This window comes from Oryza glaberrima, chromosome 5 (genome assembly GCF_000147395.1).
Source record: "Oryza glaberrima chromosome 5, OglaRS2, whole genome shotgun sequence".
NCBI lineage: Eukaryota > Viridiplantae > Streptophyta > Magnoliopsida > Poales > Poaceae > Oryza > Oryza glaberrima.
This window is the reverse complement of record NC_068330.1, coordinates 11571344-11593188: the sequence shown is the minus strand read 5'-3', so window position 1 is coordinate 11593188 and position 21845 is coordinate 11571344. Positions and strand designations below refer to the sequence as shown.

The window sequence follows — 21845 nt, the reverse complement described above, 5'->3', positions numbered from 1 at the left end:
AATTATATATCTGTTGATATATCTATATAGATTACAATAAAATATGGTGGTCAAATTTATCTTTTTTTAAGGTTGTATCTTTACGAAAATCCTCCACGTCGGGCGCCCGGCGCGGCTGCAAAAAATTGGGCGCCGAGCGCCCGTGCCCTGGCGCCTCCCGCCGTACGCGCGCGCACCGCCCCGCCACCTATCCCATACCGCCCTAGACACGTGTCCCTACGTATACTCCGTTACAACAAATTACCTACATACTACGGAAACCCTCTATTAAGAGAATCCGTTTCATTTTTTTTGTTCCACAAAAAATGTTTTACATAATGTACTCACAATGTTTCACTATATATATATATATCTAATGTTGTGTTGAATTGAAACATTCTTTTGCAACAAATCACCCACATATTACGAAAACCCTCTATTAAGGGAATCTGTTTCATTTTTTGTTCCACCAAAATGTTTCACCTAGTGTACCCGTGATGTTTCATTGTGCATGAATCAAATGTTGCAGTGACTAAATATTCTTTCGCTATTTGCTGAAATATTGTTTTTATATAAGGTGAAACAACGCCCGATTTTTTGAGAAACCATTGTTTCAAACGTTGTAGCAAAATATTTCATGAGGTGATTTGGTTGTGTTTCAACTTTTTAAACGATTGAAACATTTTCGATCTACTTAGTGAAATAATTACTATCTACTTAGTGAAACAATTCCTATATACTTGGTGGAACAGCGTGCAATATTTAAAAATAATTCAATAATAAGCTAAATTTTTTTCATCGGATTATATCAATGTGTGATATTGTTTTAAAGATTTAATTGCAACAAATTCAATAGTGCAATCGGATCGTGAATTGGATAAGTAATTTGAGAGAAAAAATAGTTTAAAGTTTATTTAAAAAACTTGACACATGCATGGCTGCATGTTCTGTGCATGCAGTGACTACAAATTATAGTATTTATGTGCATGCATATAGTAGCTGTGGGGCCTCTGATTTTTTTCTTCCCGATCAGATGGCTGGCACGGATGCCAGATTTTTTTTCCCCCGATCAGACGCCCGATCTCTACTCACCTCCGTGTTTTTATCAAAACGATGCAACTCGGAGAGCAATAAGTTTTTCGGGCTGTAAAAGGTATAAAATGATCAAAATTTCAGCGGGTCCGATCATAATGGAAGTCATACAGTCCGGCGGCCCAAGGTATTCTCTCTCTCTCCCTCTCGACCCTTACGGCCTCATCTCCTCCGTGGATTTTTTTTTTCTTTTTCTCTTGAGCATCAGGGATCCCATCCGTCGCTCTGCCGCCGCATCCCGCCCTTGCTTGCTTCCGATCTTCCCTGTACCCCGCTGATCATCGCCTAGCCCTAGCGCCGCTGACTTCGTCGCCCACTTCTCTCTCTCCTGCTTTGCTACGCCGCGAGGGGGTGGAGGGCTGGAACAGCGAGGATGGCCCCTGCCCGGATAAGGGGAGACGAAGGCATCGGCAAGAACAGCTGTAATAAAACGTGGAGGAAGAAGATTTCGAAGAAGCAATCTGCGCAGCAAGGTGCTTTCCTTTCTACTGCTCTCGCGGATCTGCGGACTTCCCCACTTACCCCTCTGCAGCAATTTTTTTTTCTTTTCCCTGGATGCCCAGCTTCAATTCAGCACTTAATTTTGGTTTTCTGCATATGAGTATTCAGCACTCTTCTTTGCGTGCCCATCTTCAGTAATCCTATTTGCAGCGAATGTGCAAATGCAACATGTGCATTCTGACATCAGTATGTCTAGTATGGCCCCGTTCGTTTAGTTTCTTTAAATCTACTCCAATTTATTTTGTTTTTAATTTTGGTTGTCTAATTTATGTATGCATCTTTGAAGTAAACCTAAATCATATCACTCCACTTTTTTTTTTCCATTTGTTATTATTTTAGTTCTCCTTGTGAACCCTACAGAAAGCAACTCTACATTTGATAGAATGGCTTTCTGCATATATAAAGTATGCAAAGACTAAAATTTCCAGTTAACAGTACACATCAGTTGTGCCTGTGTTGATTTCAGGAGGTGTAAATCAGCCTTTGGTTGTACCTCAACTCTTCAAGTTCCACAAGTTTATGAGGCTCTTTACTCTCCAAGAGATGCTCTTTCTGCGTCGAAGAAAGAGTAAATGGGAGCAACAACAGGAGGAGGTAGAATTGTTCTCAGAAGAGGAGGAATGTAAGTAACTTAATTGCGTGCTCGCTTTTCATTTTCATGTCTAAAAATAGAGTAAGTTACATAAAACATTGTAACCATAAAACTGGTCGCACTGCAACTAGCCTAGGAAGTAGAAACGAATGTTGTTGTGTTCAACTCTGACCACACAGCAATTGATTTTGTTGTGTTTAATTATTTGAAATACTTATTTATGTAGTCTCTGTGTTGGGCTGTTAGGGTGATAACGTATGAATTGAAAACAATGCAGTTCAGACAAGTGATGCACAAGTTCTTTTGTCTTTGAATCTGTTCTCAGCTTGCTCATGCTAACACAACTTGTTTTCGCTAGTCATGGTTTTGTTTCCTTTTAAAACCCTTCCTAAAACTGCCTGAAACAATGACCTCAGTGGAAGAAAACAGCAATCAAGGTTGCTATCTGCTGCCACAGAAGTATGATGAAACAGATTCAATATTCATTGCATTATCTGCTGAGGCATCCAGGTGTCGATGAAGAGGTATCATAATCTTGCACGGTCGTGGCAATGATCATGGTGCATATACCATGTGACCGCTTGCCATCGATCTTACCATACTAACACATGGACCCTAGAGCATGCTTGGGCTTGGGCGCATAGATGGGCTGAGATAGAGTTTGTGAGTACATATTAACAAGTTACCATCTACGGTGCGTGGTTAGTATCTGTCCTGAAGCGGGGAAGAAGAAAGTACTATCTTCTACTTGCTCTCACTTAAATCTCTCTCGTTATTTCATTTCAATGTTATTATACGGCTCTCATTCAGTATGCCAATCCCTTGGTGCCATGCCATATGGCCATCTACTCTAGACGTGGTAGATACCGCTGTTTGATTGATGTTCACACCAGTGACACTGTGACAGAAACATACTGGAGATTAGCTTCTTTTTCGGGTGCTGATGCCATATGGCCATCGTTAGGAATACTGATTCTATATATACCATAAAGTTGGGGTAAATAATAGGCAGCTAGTATATCAACATGTGCACAATTATCTCACAATGGTTTATGCGTGCATATTTCTATAAAAAAAGATTTGTTTAGTGACCTAAGTTGCTGACTGAGCCTGAAAATACGCATTTGAATGGAATTGGACAAAGATTTGTCATTCTGACCGTATACATCTGTTGTTCAGTCCATTTTTGTAAAAAGGCAGGAAGGTGTGTTCGTCGACCTCTTCATACTGAACTACTGATTATAGGACTGACTCCATTGCGCGGAAGGCAAGTAGAGCTACATAGCCTAGTAGACCCATATCTAAAACACTTTTTTAGATTCAAGGAAGCAAGAGTGCACGAGTAACGACAGGGGCGAAGCCAGGGAGGGGCGGGAGGAGGCCTGGCCTCCCCCAACAGCCACTGACCCCCACCCCACCGAACGCCCCACATAATCTGCCATTAGATTAGGTAGGTTAGTTTCAGATGACACCGTATTATCCTGGCATGGGCACGTACGTACAGATGTTTAGCAAAAATGCTACACCAATCCTTAATCAAAAGCACCAAAGGTCTTTATCGTAGTCATACAGTCATATTTTTCCTTTTAGACTATGTAATAATCGTATGTATTGTTTACATATGGCTAACATTTTTACTTTCAATTTCTAAAATGCACCCTCCATTTCAAAATATAGGGCGCAAATATTTTTCTTGAATGCTTTACAATACAAGGCACGCAAGCATGCATGCAGTTAATTATCATCTTCCATCTCTAAAATAGTTTTTCTTTTTAGTTCCTAACTCTCAAGATCTCTAATTTTATTGTGTCCATACATCGTATTTATTGGGATAATTCAAACAAAGAGTTAATAATATTTTTTTTCTTGATATTTATATTAGTAGTGGTTATGTCTTATATTTTAGAATGGAGGGAGTAGTTAATAATTGCAAAAGGTAGATAGTTGATCACTCATTTTACCATAATCTAGCTTTATTGTATTTTCCTTTTTATTTAGACTTTTAGCTCGACCATTATCACTGCTTATGATATGTCTACTCATAAAGCCAAATTAAAATAAATAAATATATGCATTATAGCTATATGCCTATCTTTTGAATTGTTGATATGATATAAATATTGTTTATGGGAACCTTCAAATTTGTGTATATTTTTCTCTATTTTTTCTCACATATCTAGGTTGGCCCCCCTTGTGATCAGATCCTGGCTTCGCCACTAATTACCGAGTTATTGCTACCTCATGCAACAAATTAGTTGTGAACTTGTGATACTAACACATAATATAGCTGCAGGTAACGCAATAATTTAGATGAAGAACAATATTGTGAACTATTTCTGCCCCATGCTATTTTTGTGTGACAGTCAAAATTCTCAAAAGTATTATATTGGTCAGAGATCACTATGTTTGTCTATGTTCTTTCCCTTAGTGATAGGTTTGTGATTAGAGAGAGCAATAGATAGTTGTTTTATACTGCCCTGTGAAAATATGCATGGGACACAGATGATCTCTGGATGCAGGCTCCACTACATGCTTTTGGAGGGATCCGGATACTGAGTTCTGCAACATCTGTGGAGACGACAAGGGAAACCATCTGGAGTTGATGTGCCCCTACAACTATCTTTCCCCGGCTGCGTACTTCCCCTGCAGAGCGAGGCTCGCTCTCTGGGGCAACTACACAACCACGCTCCGTTACAAGTGCTCGCGGCACAGAGAGGAAGAGCAAAGCGAGCCCCCGATGCACGACGAAGCGAACGCGAGGCGTCTCGGGTTCCTGCGGTGCCTCGTCCGCGTGAACCAACCTGCCGGAGTTGTGCCCACCGGAGCAGCTCGTCGAGCTGTTCGGCCGTTTCGGGCCGCTGCGGATGTGGTACGTCGCGACGCGAGGCTCCGGGGGGACCTCCAAGGGATTCGGCTGGGTCGTGTTCCAGCGGCATCGGCACGCGGAGGAGGCCGTGGAGGCGCTCAACTGCTGGGAATTCGGTGGCCGCAAGCTGCGAGTCGATTGGGCTTACCCTTGTCTAAACTGATGAATGATCTGGATTTTAATTTTTTTTCTTTTCTATTTTGAAGGTTCAACTAGTGATGGGTTTTTGGTAAATGGTTCAATGTGGAATTATGAATGGGTGCACTGAGTTGAGTGCAGGCTCGTTCTACTTGATAAGTAGGAGTATGAGTTTTGCCTTGACTTGGTACAGCTTAGGAGTTTTGGCTGAATTCTTTCAATTAAGAGACACCATATGAAAGTCACCATAGGGATGAAAATCTTGGCAAATAAATCCCTTGCATTTGGTTAGACCAATAATACCGTCTTCCCATTGCGTGAAACTCTAGTATGATTTTGGGTACTTACATACATTAGATAAAATATAAGTGTCCACCATCCTAATCAAGCCAAAAACACAACGGGCATCTATCTTGTATCGAGCTCTGTCCGTCCCACGCCGTTTTTCCTTTCCATTGCTGAACTGTGATATAGCCACGATAAAATCATTTGTAAATTTGTGCGGTACCGCCAGATACATTCCCAGTTGAAACGACCCAGTGTTGTCGTATGAGGAACAGTATCAAAGTGAGGCGTAAAAGTTTTCTATATATTCTTGCTTGTTTGCACTATTCTGGTCCAACTTTATTGATGTATGCATTCTGGTCCTTTTCATAAGCTCCGTTTTCACTTTAAAAAAATTGCAAACCTATGCGTTTTCACTTATTTTTCAAAACTATATAAACAAGGGATATCAAGGAAATAACTTTTCTTTTAATAAAAAAAGTTATAATAAGCAACAGTCTCAGAAAAACAAACTTAGAAGTTGATCCCATCAGGCAACGTTACGAGACACAGATATGCAGGACAAACTCACACACTCATCTTATCTTACTAGGGGATTCCCCGTGCTTTAATGTGGGAATTACTAAGTAATTTTCAATATTATTTTTTCGTTACAATTCAGCTAGGAGAAAAAAAATCAAATCTTAGGGCTTATCAATATTTATCATGAAACAAATGAAATTCGCACTTTAATGTAGAACATGTTGATAAGTGTATATTAAATATTATAAAAAATGAAAGAGAGATTTGTAAAACTATTGTGGAAATGATGTGAGAGGTGGTGATTGAATATACTTACATGTTAATTTGTAGAATTAAATAGATTGTAGATGCTCTTGCATGCTTGCATGAGGTTGAATATGTAACTATTGTTAGTGGGTGATGATGTGGCATGGTTGCATGTTAAGCTTTAGAGTTAGTGGGTTATAACTTTATAGAAAGTATAGATAGATATAGTGAAAGCAACAAGCTTTCTTGCACAAGGATGTGCAACATCAAAAAAAAACATATTGGCTATTAAATAAAGAGTCAGGATAAACAATAGCCAGTGAATCAAAATGATACATGTATTAATAAATTAAAAAACACAAATGGGCTAAACATATGGGAATTCCTAGAGTTTTCTAGTGCCACACGTGATACAAATAGAGAGGAGACAAAGACAATGAAAAAAAAAAGCTCGGAGGGTTCCTCTTTTAAACATATGGTTAATTTAGCTAAATCTATAGTTGGCTAGACCAATTCATATTTTATAAATAAATTAACTTATGTCAAAAACCTTCTTGTAAGCTAAAGCTAAACTAATAAAACATATACAAAAGTTTTTAAACGGGATTGAAAGTCACGAACAGCGTGACTATGTTGCTAGTAACTTGTGCGTGACCAAAAGTCCACATATGTAGGGGTGGCAATTACCCCGTTCAGGCTTGGGACCCGCCCCTACGGGGGCCGGGGGGGGGGGGGGTGAGTGGGGACAAGGCCCCGCAAAATTCCGGGGACGGGGGCGGGGATTGGAATTAAACCGCGGGTGACCCGAAGGGGCCCCGGATGTGAGTTACTTTTAGCCCATTGCAATAATATTGATACAACAATTCCATTCAAAATTGACATATAGAAGCTCAATACCCTAGTTCCCCTCAACTGTAATCCCTTTCCTTCCTTCAACCAACCCACACCGTCAGGGTCTATTAAAACTTTATCATACTATTATTCACTGTATTGCAATATTTTTATGGAGTATTAACTCCATCTGGGTGATGCGGGGCCCCGGTCACCCACCGGGCCCCTTGTGGGGGCAGCAACGGGTGATGTTTTTCACCCGACTTCCTTTGCGGGGTCGGGGGCTGGGGCATTCCGACCCAACCCTGCCACGCCCTGTTGCCACCCCTACACATATGGGAGAACAGAGAATGCAAATGTCTCTCTAGTCTCTAGTCTCTACTAGTGTGTGTGGAAAGTTTGATGTTTAGCTACACACAAGAAGGGTAAATGGAAAGTTTGATTTTTGAGCTACACACAAGAATGGTAAATGGAAAGTTTGATCTTTAGCTACACACAAGAAGGGTAAATGGAACAAGAAGGTTAATGGAAAGTTTTGATCTTTGAGCTACAGACAAGAAGGGTAAATAGAAAGTTTGATCTTTGAGCTACACACAAGAAGGGTAAACCCAATCAACTCGTAGCCTCCGGTCACCGGCCTGATAGCCATTGAGCTCGTCGACGGCCCTCTCCCCATCCTCGCGTCTCTTGAAGACGACGAAGCCGAAGCTCATGTGGATTCCAGTCGTGCATCCACACAGGTAGTTCCTGAACTTGGGAACATTCCACATGAGCAGAGCTCCGAACGGGCTGAAGAGGTCCTCGAGATCCCACACCCCGAACCCCGGCGGCAGGTTCGTCACGCGCACGAAACGCCGCAGGAACTCTCGATGATCCCTGGAGGTGATCCTGTGCTCCTGGGGAGGGCACTCTCCTCTGCAGGTGTCGCTGAAGTATCGCCCGAACATGTAGTTGTAAGGGCAGAAGTGCTCCATGTGATCGTCGTCTCCGCAGATGTAGCAGATGTCTTGCTCTGGGGACTTTGCGACGGCCATGATTCTGAATCGGATCATGCCAAGCCTCCGTTCTGGCTCTGTTAATGCCAGCAAGAAAATATATGCGTTAGATTTGTGGCCACATATTAAAAGGAAATTAATTACCATGTGCAATAGTCCACAATTAAAATGTCTTGCTAGTATGTGCAACGAGTAGTTTTATGTTTCTGCTCATCTATCAAGTTTCTGCTCACTGGAAATTTCAGTCTTTGTATACTCTGATTGCTTCATACTCTGTTGCATACTCTGGTAGCGTTGTTGGTTACTTGGTGTTGCCTATCTACTACATCAAATAGAGAATTGCTTTCTGCATGGTTCACAAGGAGTTTCCCACTGAAATAACAACTAACGGAACAAAAACTAAGTGGTATGATTTGGGTTTGGGAACTTCAAAGACGCATGCATAAACTAAACAGCCAAAATTAAAAACAAACTAGATTTAAACAATTAGAGGGGCAGATGCTAACTTGCAAAAAACTAAAGACATGCTGATGGCAGAATGCACATGATGCACACTCACTGCACGTTCCTTTGATAGATAAAAGTACTGAATACTCATATCTAGAAAACCAAAATAAGTGCTGAAATTGGGCATCCCAGCCCCAGGAAGAAAAAAAATACTCAAGAGGGGTAATTGCATAGGTCTGCAAATCCGTCAAAAAGGAAGCAAACAATCTTCATTCAAGAGAAGAAGGAATTAAACACCTTGCTGCGCAGGTCGCTTCTTGGAAATCTTCTTCTTCCTCCCAGTTTTTGCAGAATTGAACTGGCTGATGCGTTTCAGCTTCCCCCGAATCCTGGGCGGGGCCATCCTCACCGTTCCCAGCCTAGAACTATAGGAGAGGAGAAGGAGAAGCTCGCGGCACTAGGGCTAGGGCTAGGCGATGATGAGCGGGGTTCAGGGAAGATCAGATGCGCGGCGGCGGAGCGACGGATGGAATCCCTGACGCTCAAAAGAAAACTATAAAATGAGGAAAAGAGACCTTGGGCCTCTACACCGACTTCCATTATTAATTTATAATCTGGCCCGCGGAGCCTTCTTTTCCTACGCGCAGCAACACCCCAAGCCGCCCAGTTCTTTAAACTTGGAAAAAAAATGTTTGATTTGAATATGATTCGTATCCTCAATCCTCAACCGTAAAATTGGTTATAATGACTCTATATTAAAGTCCTCTCTCTCTCTTTTACACGGAGAATAAAATTCTCTCTCGACAATATTAACGGTGAATATTGCTGACGTAGCATCTATGTGGCATATTGAACTAATCTTCATTCTACTTGATGCTTACGTGGAATTAAAGTCAGCCAAAAAAAACTTTAAGAAAAATAAATCTAAATGGGACCCATATATCATTAGATGTTTAAAAAATTTCAAAAGAATCTATGGAGCCTAGATATAAGTCACAGAGTAGGGTTTATATTTTTTTTTCAGATAATGGAATAAAACATCTCGGCCTTTACTCAAAAAGAGCTACAGCCAATTATTATAAAGTAGCACTAAAAAAAGAGTTAAGTTCAACAAAACATAAGAAATTAAAAAAAACAAATAACCAAGCTAAGATAAGGAGTAGACATCTATTGAAGTCTATTTGAGAATCTCCATCCATGATTTGCAAAAAGTTGTATAACTGTTGTCTCAAGCATATGACATGCAACTTTTAAAAGCTCACCATCTTCCTCACACCTTTGTAGCTGAGCCCAGAACCGGAGCCAATATGTTGCCCTGAAAATTACCTGCATATATGAAATAGAAGGTGATTTATCAAAAACCATATCATTCCTGCTCAGCCACAGAGCCCAACATAAGGCGGAAGCTTCTACAAGTATAAGCTTACTCTTTTTCTTGTCTATCCCCAAAAGCCAACCATAAAAAAATATGTGATATGCTATTAGGAAGGTATAAACCAAAAGAAAATTGAACAGTTCTCCATACAAACTTTGCATAATGACATTCCATAAAGAGATAATGAATAGTCTCATTCTTCAGTAACATCTTAAACTACCATTCCAATTCTGTCTTACCAAATTGTCTTTGGTTAGAACAACACCGTACCACATAAATATCTTAATCTTAAGCGGCATTTTAAGTTTCCAAATTATTTTATTTCTCTCAATATAGCCATTATTGATTAAAGCCAGATACATTGACCTCACTGAGAACCATCCATTCTGATTAAAGTTCCATCTAAAACAATCAGAAGAGAGATTCAACTGCACATGTACAATAGAAGCACATAAATCATGCCAAAAAAGAAGTTTCTGACCAACTAAAGCTCTCCTAAAAGAAACATTAAGTGGAACAGATCGTATAACACTAGCAATTGAAGAATTTTTCCTCAGGACAATAGCATATAAAGAAAGATACTTATCTTTAAAGGCCAAGTTACCTAACCATTTATCTTCCCAAAATCTTATTTGTTCCCCACTATTCACATTCCACGAACCAATACTTAAGAAAGTACTCTTAACTTTCATAAGACCTGACCAAAAATGGGAATCACCTTGTTTCTTATCAACTCGAGTTATAGATTTATTATAAAGATACTTTCTCCTCAATAAGTCTTGCCACACCCCCTTTTTCATTTATTAACTTAAACAACCATTTACTCAAGAGACATTTATTTTGTATTTCCAAATTATGAACCCCCAAGCCACTGATGTGACCATGGCTACTATCGATACAACCGTTGCTCACATCATGAATCAACAAGAAGACATCAAGATCAAGTCCTCCATGTGCTGCAATCTGATTTGGCCACGTGCTACGTTGCTGATTTCAAACGGCCGCCAAATCTACACACGTGCTCCGTTTTGGGCCCGTGAGTACTTGATGGAAAGCTCTCAAAGTCCTCTTTCCAACGGATCCAGCCTCATCTTGGAATTCCATCTCATTTGGCCGCAATCGCAGAAGCAAGGTGCTGCATCACCAATAATGGGCCTATGGGCTTGTAACTACGTCTGGGACCCCGGCCCAAGTGGGGCCCATGTGGGGTGCACCCCAATCTGGTAGAGCACGACCCTTGGACCCTCTTGGTCGTCCTCCCACCTTTATAAAGAAGCTATCCGCTGACACCATCGTCATCGCTTCTAGATCCATGAGTCTACTGATCCTAATGCATGTTGAAGGGGATCGAATGGCGAATTCCATCACCATTGTTGCACCATGGCGTTCCTATCGGCCTCCGCATGGTGATCCCTTCACCGATGCCGGCTTGGCTAACTACAATACCAACAACGACTAAAGGCAGCGCTTATAGCTTCATCTTTCACTGGTCAGTACTTTCACCGAATTCCACATAAGAAATCTAGTGATCATGCATGGGCTAAGTTAATGATTTAAGAATGTGCTCCAAAACTGTGGTATTAAAGCCTTCTTAGGCATTTGCATGTTCCCATCACTCTAGTAATGAAGCCATTAAGCCATGTCAAGTAACCTAGCATCATTTTGTTCATGTTTTAGGGTTCATGTTGCATCCAAGTCAAATTTTATGGATCATGTTCTGTTCAAGTGCTATTAGGGTTTAATTGATGTTTAAGTTGCTTGTTTAAGTCAAATTTCCTGGATTGGGTAGAAATTAGGAGGGAATTACGAATTTTGAGTTGAAGTTAACAAATCCCAAAACCACCAATTCTGTCCTAACTGAACCCCTAATTTCGAAATTTCCTTAATTCAAAACCCTAATCCTGAAGCATCGCAAATTAAGAACCTCAAATCCCCAAATTAAGAAAATCTTGAACCCAACAAATCCCAATTAAAGCAAACCCTAATAAATTTGGGACTAAGCACTCACCGGCTCAAGAGAACTCATTATTAGCGAGATGTGCGCCTACATCAGCTCATTGGGGGCCCGTCTTGCCCGCCTCACCACATCCACTCGCAAGAGTTGGCTACATATGGCATGACCCAAGCCATGCGCGTGTCTTCATCGACCTCATGTTTCAACTCAGAAGAGCCCGTCGTGTATCACATCAGCTCATGCCGTGCTCGTGCACCCTACTCCTCCGTCGCCTTCTTGCGTGTGATGCGCGGCATCACCGCCACCGTGCATTCGCCTCCACCATCTCGAACCGGTCTCATTGCCGCATCAGGCAGTAGCGCGAGACTGAGGCTTGCCACGGTGTGGCTCCGGCCACACCTTGGAGGAGAACTGAGGAGGAGAGACTCATGGAATTAGCTCGCTGCCAATGTGCCGGTTGTCACCATCACCTATGCTTTGCTCGGCATTGTCGTCTCCTCCGCTTTGCTCGGCATCACCATCACTGCCACCACTCAGCTCACACTAGAAATATTAGGGAAAGAAAGGGTAATGGAGCAAGGGTTTCCACCTGGCGCAGATTTTGTTCTGGGCTCGATCGATCTGAGTTGTATGACCGGAATTGGATGACCAATGTTGACGACTCGCTGTTTTGTCGAAAATAATCACCCCCAATCGTAGTTTCCTCAAAAGGAATCACCCCCAATCCCCTCAACACACTATAAAAGGGAATTTCGGTCTTGTACACGGGTGAGAACTCATGTACGTTAAGATTTTCCCAAAACCCTAAGCCTGCTGATCCTAATGCGCGTTGAAGGGACCAAAGATTGAATTTCATCACCATCGCCGCAGCACGACATTCCTATCACCACCGCCGCAGGGTGATCCCATCACCGGCACCCGCTCGTCTAACTACAATACCAACGGGGACTAAAGGCTGCTTCATGTTTCACTGAATTCTGCATAAAATATTAGGTGATTGTCAAGCCTAGAAATTCCCGAGTAGAATTCCAAGCAGAATGTGCATTAAAACCCCCGTCCAGGACCGGCCGGGGTACACAAACGACAAAGTTGACATACAGATCCACGTCTTACAAACATTATAAAAGTCTTACATAAATGCAGCGGAAAAAAAACAAAGATAACTGGAGCTAAGCCTTGACTTGGACTGCAGCGGGAACACCACTCCACAGGCATCCTCGACGGCACGGACGAAGCCTACTCCTCGGAAAAACCACCATCTAACGCATACTCAAACTCTGGGGTTTGGGAAAAATAGAGCAAGACTGAGTACTACCCACTGTACTCAGCAAGTCATACCGGAATAGGAGTATGATGCAGGGAAATATCAAAGGAGAGCTAGAGTGGTTCATTTGCATAAAGCGAGCATTTATAAACAGTAGTTGAAAGCAGAGAAACAATTGTAATAATTAATCAATATTAACCATCCACTGTCCAACGCTACACCACGTTGCAACAGGCCCAACCATCCACCTAGACTATTCAATTCCATTAGACTAGTCTAGGGTGAATCTAATCACGGTGAATCTGGTTGACCATCCATAACCGCGGGCACGGCTATTCGAATAGTTTTACTCTGATCAGAGGTGTACAACTGTACCCACAAGACACAGCCCCACGACACGTTTCCGTGCGCCGACATGCCACCACGACATACCGGAAAGAGGCCGTGACAGGACCCTTCACATAACCCCCTCTAGCCAAGCACACCACACCTCAGGTTTCACCCCGTCCCCAGCGGGCAACGGGCAGTCCCCTCTCGTGCCTAGGTGAATCCGAAAGCGACAGAGGCCGTCGCAGGGCCCGCCCCGCTCCATCACGCCCACCCTTGCCTGGATGCGTCAGCTAGAGGAAAGCTACACTACAAGCCCAGCCGTTGCCCACGCTGGCTTGTGGTAAGTACGAGAAATTCTTCCAGGGTTTCTCGCGAACCGGTCCTTAAGTGCCATGGGCGCGACTAGCAAAACCATGCACCCACAGCCCACCATATGATTTATTTTAATTAAGCAACACCAGGACGGTGGCTCTAATCCAACATCAACACTAGAACCTGAGGTCTATACATTAATATGATTTCACCCATTGTGTGCTAGTTGAACTAAGCATGGCTAAGCAATCCCTAGTCCAATATCTAGTCATGTTATATCCCAAGCTAACAAAGGAGCATGGTACAAAAATAGCATGGCTATAACAGTAGGTAAACATCCCATCGTATTATTGTGAAACAATGCAATATTTGAAGGAAAACAATAGAACATTTGCAATATAGGATCAACATGTTCAAGTGACAAGCATGACTTGCCTTGCTCTGCTGCTGGAGGAACCTCGGCGACTAATTCAAAGTACACCGGAGCGTCGGGAGAGCCGGAATCTAAGCGACATACAAAGCAAACAATACAAACAGGCTATAAGACTACTGAAACAGAGAACAAAACCATTTTTAATGGATTCTATGCATTTTTCTTGATTTACTGAGACTTGAATGGGCTTAAACGAAGCTCTGATGAATTTTCTATTAATTTTAGAAAGTTCACTGTGTTTTTACTATAAACAGAAAAATCCTTAATTGATTTATTGCACAATAAATAAACCCTGGGAGAGAGAGTGGGCGGCGCCGACATGCGAGCCTCACATGGCAGTGACTCGGGGGGGCGGTCTGCGGTGGACCGGGTCCACGGACCGGAAAAGGGGCGGCGCACCACGTGGCGCTGACGTGGTGCCGACGCGGCGGCCACGCGGGCGGCCGAACGAGCGGCCCCGGTAGATCGGACGGCGGCGGAAGCGCGTGGCCAGCGCGCACGGGCGGCTCTAGCCGGCCCGGCGGCCATGGCGCACGGCGGCGCGGCTCGATGCAGCGGCGGCGCAAGGCGGCGACCGGCCGGCGGCGGAGGGCGGCGGCGTCGCGGCGACGCGGACGGCGATAGCGGCGGCTAAGAGGCTAGGCGGCGGCGCGGCGGCTAAGCGGCACGGGAGGAGAGGGAGAAAGGGGAGGAGGGGCCTCAACGACGACGATCGACTACGGCGAGCGACGGAGGGCGATGGCGATGGCGAGACGAGCTCTGGGACCACCTAAGGGATCAAAAGGGATGAGTTAGAGAGGGAGAGGGAAACCATGGATGGCTAGGGCGCCGACCGAAGGCGCCGGCCATGGCGAAGCTCACCGGCACGCGGTGCGGACGGGGTTCCGGCGGCGGATTCCGACAGAGGAGGGGTGGACGGCGTGGCCCTCAGGCTTGCGAACCCGACGGCGGTGACGGCGCGGCTCGGCGCGGCGGCTAGCGACGGCTAGCGGCTACCGGAGCGGCGGCGGCGACGGCGGAGAGGAGGGCGACGGCGCTAGGGCGATAGAGGGCACGGGAGAGCTCGGCGAAATGGGGAAAAAGAGAGAGGGGATGGCGGTGGTGCTTAAAGAGGGGAGGCGGGGTCCGGACGTGGCCGGGAGAGGCGGGAATCGCCGGCCGACGTGGGGGAGCGGGAGAGGAGAGAGAGGCGGGATTCGTAATTCGAACCCCAGCCATCTCGAGCGCGGGCGCGGGCGAGAGAGAGGGGAAGTGGGCGCGGGGAACGCGGCCGCGGGCGGCGGTTGCGGGGCGCAGCGGCGGCTGGAGGAGGGAGACAGGCCCGACAGGTGGGCCCCACCTGTCAGCGACCCAAAGGGAGGAGGGAGGCGGCCGGCTCAGCTGGGCCGTGGCCTTCGGCCGGCCCAGCGGGGAGGGGGAGGGGAAGAGAATGGGCCGGCGGCCCATTCGAAAAAAGGAGGGAAAAAGAAAAAGAAAAAGGAGAAAATGAATTTCTAGGGATTAAATATTGCTTGTGCTCATTTTTAATTGGTTAAAAATTATTTCTAGAGCTCTGAAAATTCCACTAAAAATCTTGTTAGCATATTTCGACATGTAGAACTCAAGAAAAATTCCACATGCCAATTCCGATTATTATTTACATTAATTCCTTTAGGGTTTCTCTTTTGCTTTTACACCGATATTTTCTTGAGACCATTTATAAATTCAATTTAGGCTTGGGAGAAGAACTTCAGGGTGTGACAGTGATCATGCATAACCTAAGTTGATGATTTAACAATGAACTCCAACATCAAAAAAGCATGATATTTAGTAAAAACAACAAAGGCATGATATATATGGTTATTTACGCAAGAATGAGACTTAAGCTAGTTTTAGTAGCAGAAAGGAAGATGGTTCAACTTGTTATGATATGCAACCTTCCATGGTACATAACATTTATTGAATATGACTCATATAGGACTAGGTGGCTAGAGGCTAGGAGTTCATATGCAAATACTAGGATGGTTCAGTTGATCAGGTTTATGTTGGATCAATACTAGAGAGCAAGTAACAAGAATCGATGATGTTGTGTATGGCATATGACCAACCATGCATTAATGGCTGATGTTCTGCTCGGCATAATGAAAAATCCTAGAGAAATCTCACTTAAACAAAACTAGAATTGGAATAGAGAACAAAGAAACAGAAATAATATTTCTACATTGGTACACAACCATTGGACAAGTCACACAACAAAATTATAGGTGATTGTCAAGAAATTGAACAGTGGTTCTATTATGGGGCAGAAGGCTCTGGAATGGACAAGTTGTTTCTTTCCATGAATTTATCTATTCTTTCTCCTTCCACTTATCCTTACAGATAGTGGCGGAGGAGGTGGCATCGTCGAGCCTGGGTGAATAATAGTGTTTCATAGCAATCGAGCAACTTCTGCAAACGTTGACGGCATTCGATAGTGGAAGCGGCAATGACGGAGCCCGGGCAGCCTCCTGACTGGTCCGGGAGCTTTCTCTGCCCCTGCATACATCATCACTGAATGAATTCATTTTTTATTTATATATGAGAACTAGAGAGTTCACTAGCACAGTCAAAGGTTTGTATTGGCAGCGAAGTGCTTGGAAAGGAAATAAAAGAATGAACATAAATAGATATAACACAACACTAAAAATGCTTGTGGCATGTATCTTTGCAAAATTAAAGTGTCTCAATCTTGCTAGGGTCCTTTATTGAGGTCCATAAATTTTCCATTTGTATCTTTGCTAAATATAGTAGTTATTTAGTCAATTGAAGATGTTGGAGAACCAAAGATGACCTAATCGTTAATTAATTAAGAAAAATGGGACATCACATCTGGAGTCGAACACTAGAAGGATGGGTGCATTATCTCCAACCAACTATTCTACCAACCTCTCTTTTAATAGATATTCAGTAAATTGAACTATAGTGTTCAATCTTATTACAATGTATAAAACTAATCTATAAGTCATTTACATTAGTAACACAAATAATGGTTTATATTGATCTAGTGACACAAACAATATGGTGAAGATTTTACTTGAGATGACACACTTATATGGGTCTTCTTCCTTCCCTTACAATTTCCCTTTTGTTATCACTTCTTATCTTGATGGTGGCGAATATATGGTATGCATTTTTCGTATTCCAATTTTAATTCCATTGAGTTTATATTTGGATACATCACAATAGATAAGTCTCTCCATATGTGCACAGCTACTAATTCTCTAAGTAGTGTATAAATTTCTTTTGGCTGTTTTTTAATGCACTGAATGCTACCTAATATACCCTCCAAACATACAAAAATCTAGATATCTTTTCATCAATGTAAATCCGTGCTTCTAGTTATATCCTTACAAAAATCTCTATATAAACAGACGTTCCACGACAGCATGTTATATCCATCATTAGGAAAAATATAGCCAAAGGAGAACCACACCTTATCCAATAAGTGATGGTGAAGGGAAAGGGAAGGGCCGGCAGGAAAAAGGTTGAGATCAAGCGCATCGAAAAAAAGGATGCACGTGACGTTTGCTTCTCGAAGCGTCGCCAAACCCTATTTAATAAAGCTGGTGAGCTTTCATTGCTATGTAATGCAAATATAGCTGCTGTTGTGATTTCTCCTGCTGGTAGGGGTTTCTCCTTTGCCCATCCCTCTGTTGATGATGTTGCTGACCGCTTGGCCTCCATGGCCATGGGCATTCCCAATAACCATTCCTTGGGTGGTGGGTACCATGATAGCGGTGAGGTGACAAACATAGCGCAACAGCAGAAAATTGAATATGTGGAGCTCCAAAAGTCATTGGAAAAGTCGGAAAAGAAGAAGAGGGTTCAGGAGGCAATGGAGAAGGAGAGGGCAGGACATCTTATGCAATCACTGACTTCTGAAGTTAATCTCCTGGGGCAGGATGAATTGGAGGAGCTGCACAACAAACTCTCAGCTCTACCTTACACTTCCATTGCAAAGTTCTACCAGGTACTGCAAGATGCAAAGGGTACTAGAATGCCATTGCCACAGCCACATATTGAAATAGCATGTCAATCACAATTTCTATTTGAAGAGCAAGCTGTCACACCCACAAATGCTGATTTTCCGGGATCTAGCACATGATGTCCAGTGTCCAGGGTGGTGGTGACTCTTGCAGCTGCTTCGATGGACGATTTGAAGTGTGATTCCTATTACTAGCCTATGTTTTAGACTTGTAATGGTGAAGCATATATATATGCTTGCACCAATCATGGGGAATAAATCAAAATTACTTTATGAAAACTTTCTATGTCAAATCTCGACTTACAAACCAAGATATATCTAGGATCTATTACTGTGAGAGTTTTCTTAGAACATTTTTCTTTGATCCAATAGTATGGTATAATTGAGATTATTTCTTCTGATTATGTAATATTTCGCCTCTTGCATGATGTTTGTAAGAGAAATGACAGTGATACTTCAAAAGCTATCTGCAAATCCTCTATTGAAAAATAATGCACCTATATATGTCTTGTCATATGATATCTAACAAAGAGTTGTATAAAAACTAATTAGTTTCTGTTCCAATGTATTGCTTTATCGGGCACCTGCAAGCACTCAACACACATTATCAACAATGACTTTTCGATAATTGATATCAGTTCATGATAAGGTTGAGATAATAAAGTCCATTATTTGTGTTAAATGATAATATGATTCGAGCTACAAGTTCCTCTTGATTGTGTTGAGAAAAAATATGGGATGAAGATTAATTATCATACAGGGTAACAAGATGGTTTTGGTTTGAGTGAGTGAGGAAATCAGGTAGAAAAACATAATAGTGCAAATGCTTACATGTCCCTATGAGTGTGTGAGGTAGCCACTATGGTATCTAGGTTTACCAATGAGGATGACAAGCTGCCAGTTTCATGAGTTATGGTTTCCAACACCAAAGCTGATGACAAACTGCTGTTGATTGGCTGTAATCTAACGGTTTCCAACACAAGGTACCCGTGGAAAGGTACTAAAAACGTGTGCTAGGTATTAGTTTCAGGATTACGTGTGCTAGTAATTTTGTATATGTTGATTACTTTAAAAAAGCAAGGTTTTAATCGATCGATGCAGTTCATATTATTCAGATCCACTTAGTATTATTCGGAGTTCCTTTTGAAGATGGCGGTCGGATCTTGATAGTGGATGTTATCGTAAACTCTGCAGCAAATAGCACTTTTGATGAGGTATTACATTAAATCTATAGTCAAAGTATCTTTAGATCGGATGGCCATCATCAAGTGAGATTTTCTAAATACCATGTGTGATGATAAATCGAAGTGATTAATCAATTTTGCATTCGAACTCATGATAAAACTGTAGAATGCACAACTTGTTATTACATATAAAACTGAAAAGATAGAATTTTAGTTTTTGAAAGTACTAATACAATCAATTAGTCGTACCTCAATGCGAATGATGTATTCAAACACAAATTCTCTAGCCAAGTAACTTACTATCATGATATGTGTGTGTGTGTATGTATATATATGTATATTATATATATATATATATATATATATATATATATATATATATATATATATATATATATATATATATGTATGTATGTATGTATGTATATATATATATGTATGTATGTATGTATATATATATATATATATATATATATATATATATATATATATATTGCTTATAATTGTGAAATAAAGCAGGATTAAGAATTTAAGATCTATTCTATTTGTGCATATTGATTATAAGAGAATAATTATCAACAGTTAATGATAACCATTAGATGAAACATAGCTATATGATGCAAGGAGCAGCACTTGATGGAATTTACTCAACTAGCAACGAAAAAATAGGAAATAAGTTAGAGATTGTTATTACTCAAAAACGACAGTTAAGTTATTTCTATCTCTAAAGCGCCCTTTATGAGATCAATTTTGGATGCTTTGTAACTTAAGAAGTACAAAGCACCATAAAAGCCCTCATTAAAAACATGTGTAGCACATTTATGTATTTGCTATCAAATCCGGTAGTCTATATACGAAACATTTACAACGCGGCATATATTAGGTTTCATCAACTAATTAACTACGACAAAGTTGTAATATCCCCATATCCAACTTACGAATCGTTCCCTCCTAATTATGGACTACAAACAAAGAAATCACCAGCCTTTGGATAATACATAGTAACTGAACTATTGATTGTTCGGTGAAAACTTTAAGTTGATTTAATTTTGAAGCTGTTAACCACTACATATTAAGCCGAGCTATTTCTAATCTAACAGTTTCATATTGGCATGGAGTAGCCTATTTGCCTCTTGCATATGTGTTGTTACCATTCTCATCCCTTGGGAGAGATATTGTTCATCCACTTTGAACACTCAATCCTGAATCCTAAAGTCCAAGGAATCTACGAGAAACTAAAGACAAACAAGACTAGATATTATCCGTCAGTCCCATTTGCCATGCACTTCACTCTTGAACATTATGTTCGCATTCTAAGAATAAAGATGATTCAAGTAGGTAGCAACTAGGATTATGTTTGGCACAACATTGTATGCATCACCAATATGAATACAACATTGTAATTGCCAAGAACCGAATATTTTTTTATCAAGCAACGCCACTGGTTTTTTTATATTCCATTTTTCCTGGCACAACCACATGGGGCCCAACAATGTGCACACACACTGGTCAATGCCATTTGTATGATCAATATGTATTTGTCAGTGGACGCTAGCAAAAGCTAGTAGTTCTTGGTGCACACAAAATACAAGTGGAAACTGAAAAGAAAAACTCGAGTCCCCCTTGACTTGGCTTTTAAGAAAGAGGATGAGGGCTCAAATGCAACACCCATGATAAAAGGTATATAGTTTGAAATATTTGGGATGAATAATATCTGGTTTTGAATCTTATAGATGAATGTTAGATTTCCGTGATATGTTAAGGATGCAAAATGGACTTAATGAATAAAAGGACATTAATTTCCTAACTTAAAACAAGTAAACTAACAAGAAATTACAACACTTATGTAACGGAAATAACCATCAATATTGAGGAAAACGTCATAGATGGGCGATTTCCTACTAGTGAATTCACAATTGATCCTAATAGTTCATTATATACACACACATATTTAATTAGCATATGTATTAATGATGATTGGGATTAAGAAACAACCCTTTAATTAGCACATATTAATTAATGGTAACATATGTACGTAAGAGTTCATAGCAGAATGAACTGTCGTTGTACATGCCCTAATTATAATACAATATAGCTGATAAGCATATTAATTAAATCTAATTACAAGTGATAAGGGTCTCAAAATTAAACTATATTTGAAACATGTGTTACCCCGCAAGCACCTAATGTGAGCATAATAATTAGTTCTCACCTGGAGACATTTGTCTTTATAGTTTCCCTCTATTGTGCATGAATTAGTTAACTTGACTACATACGACGCTAATTTTTTTATATTTTAGCCCTTTTGGAAGCTTCTTTTACAAATAGAAATCTGGAAAAACTTATTCTAGCTAGGAATGGATTTTTTTCTCAACTCTAGGGTTATTGGCGCTAAGGCTCAATACGATACTCCTCGCCGCCACCCCACCCCCCCCCCCCCCCCCCTCCCCGGTGGTAGGCAAGTCGCTGACGTTGAAGGGGTCAGCGCCAACCTCT

The 21845-nt window shown here is 41.7% G+C and overlaps 2 protein-coding genes and 1 pseudogene across 2 annotated transcripts; 2 read left to right on the top strand and 1 right to left on the bottom strand.

The window, feature by feature from the left end:
- Positions 1–1314: 1314 nt before the first annotated feature.
- LOC127774880 (uncharacterized) lies at positions 1315–5404 on the top strand (annotated as a pseudogene).
- Positions 5405–7434: 2030 nt separating this feature from the next.
- LOC127774846 (uncharacterized) lies at positions 7435–9052 on the bottom strand. Its single transcript, XM_052301137.1, has 2 exons — positions 8792–9052; positions 7435–8124 (listed from the first exon to the last, which is right to left on the bottom strand). The coding sequence occupies exons 1-2, from the start codon at positions 8895–8897 to the stop codon at positions 7640–7642; spliced, it is 591 nt and encodes a 196-aa protein (XP_052157097.1). The 5' UTR covers positions 8898–9052; the 3' UTR covers positions 7435–7639.
- Positions 9053–17628: 8576 nt separating this feature from the next.
- On the top strand, positions 17629–18406 carry LOC127775103 (agamous-like MADS-box protein AGL61). Its single transcript, XM_052301411.1, has one exon. It carries the CDS (start codon positions 17629–17631, stop codon positions 18283–18285), a length of 657 nt encoding a protein of 218 aa, XP_052157371.1. The 3' UTR covers positions 18286–18406.
- Positions 18407–21845: the final 3439 nt, after the last annotated feature.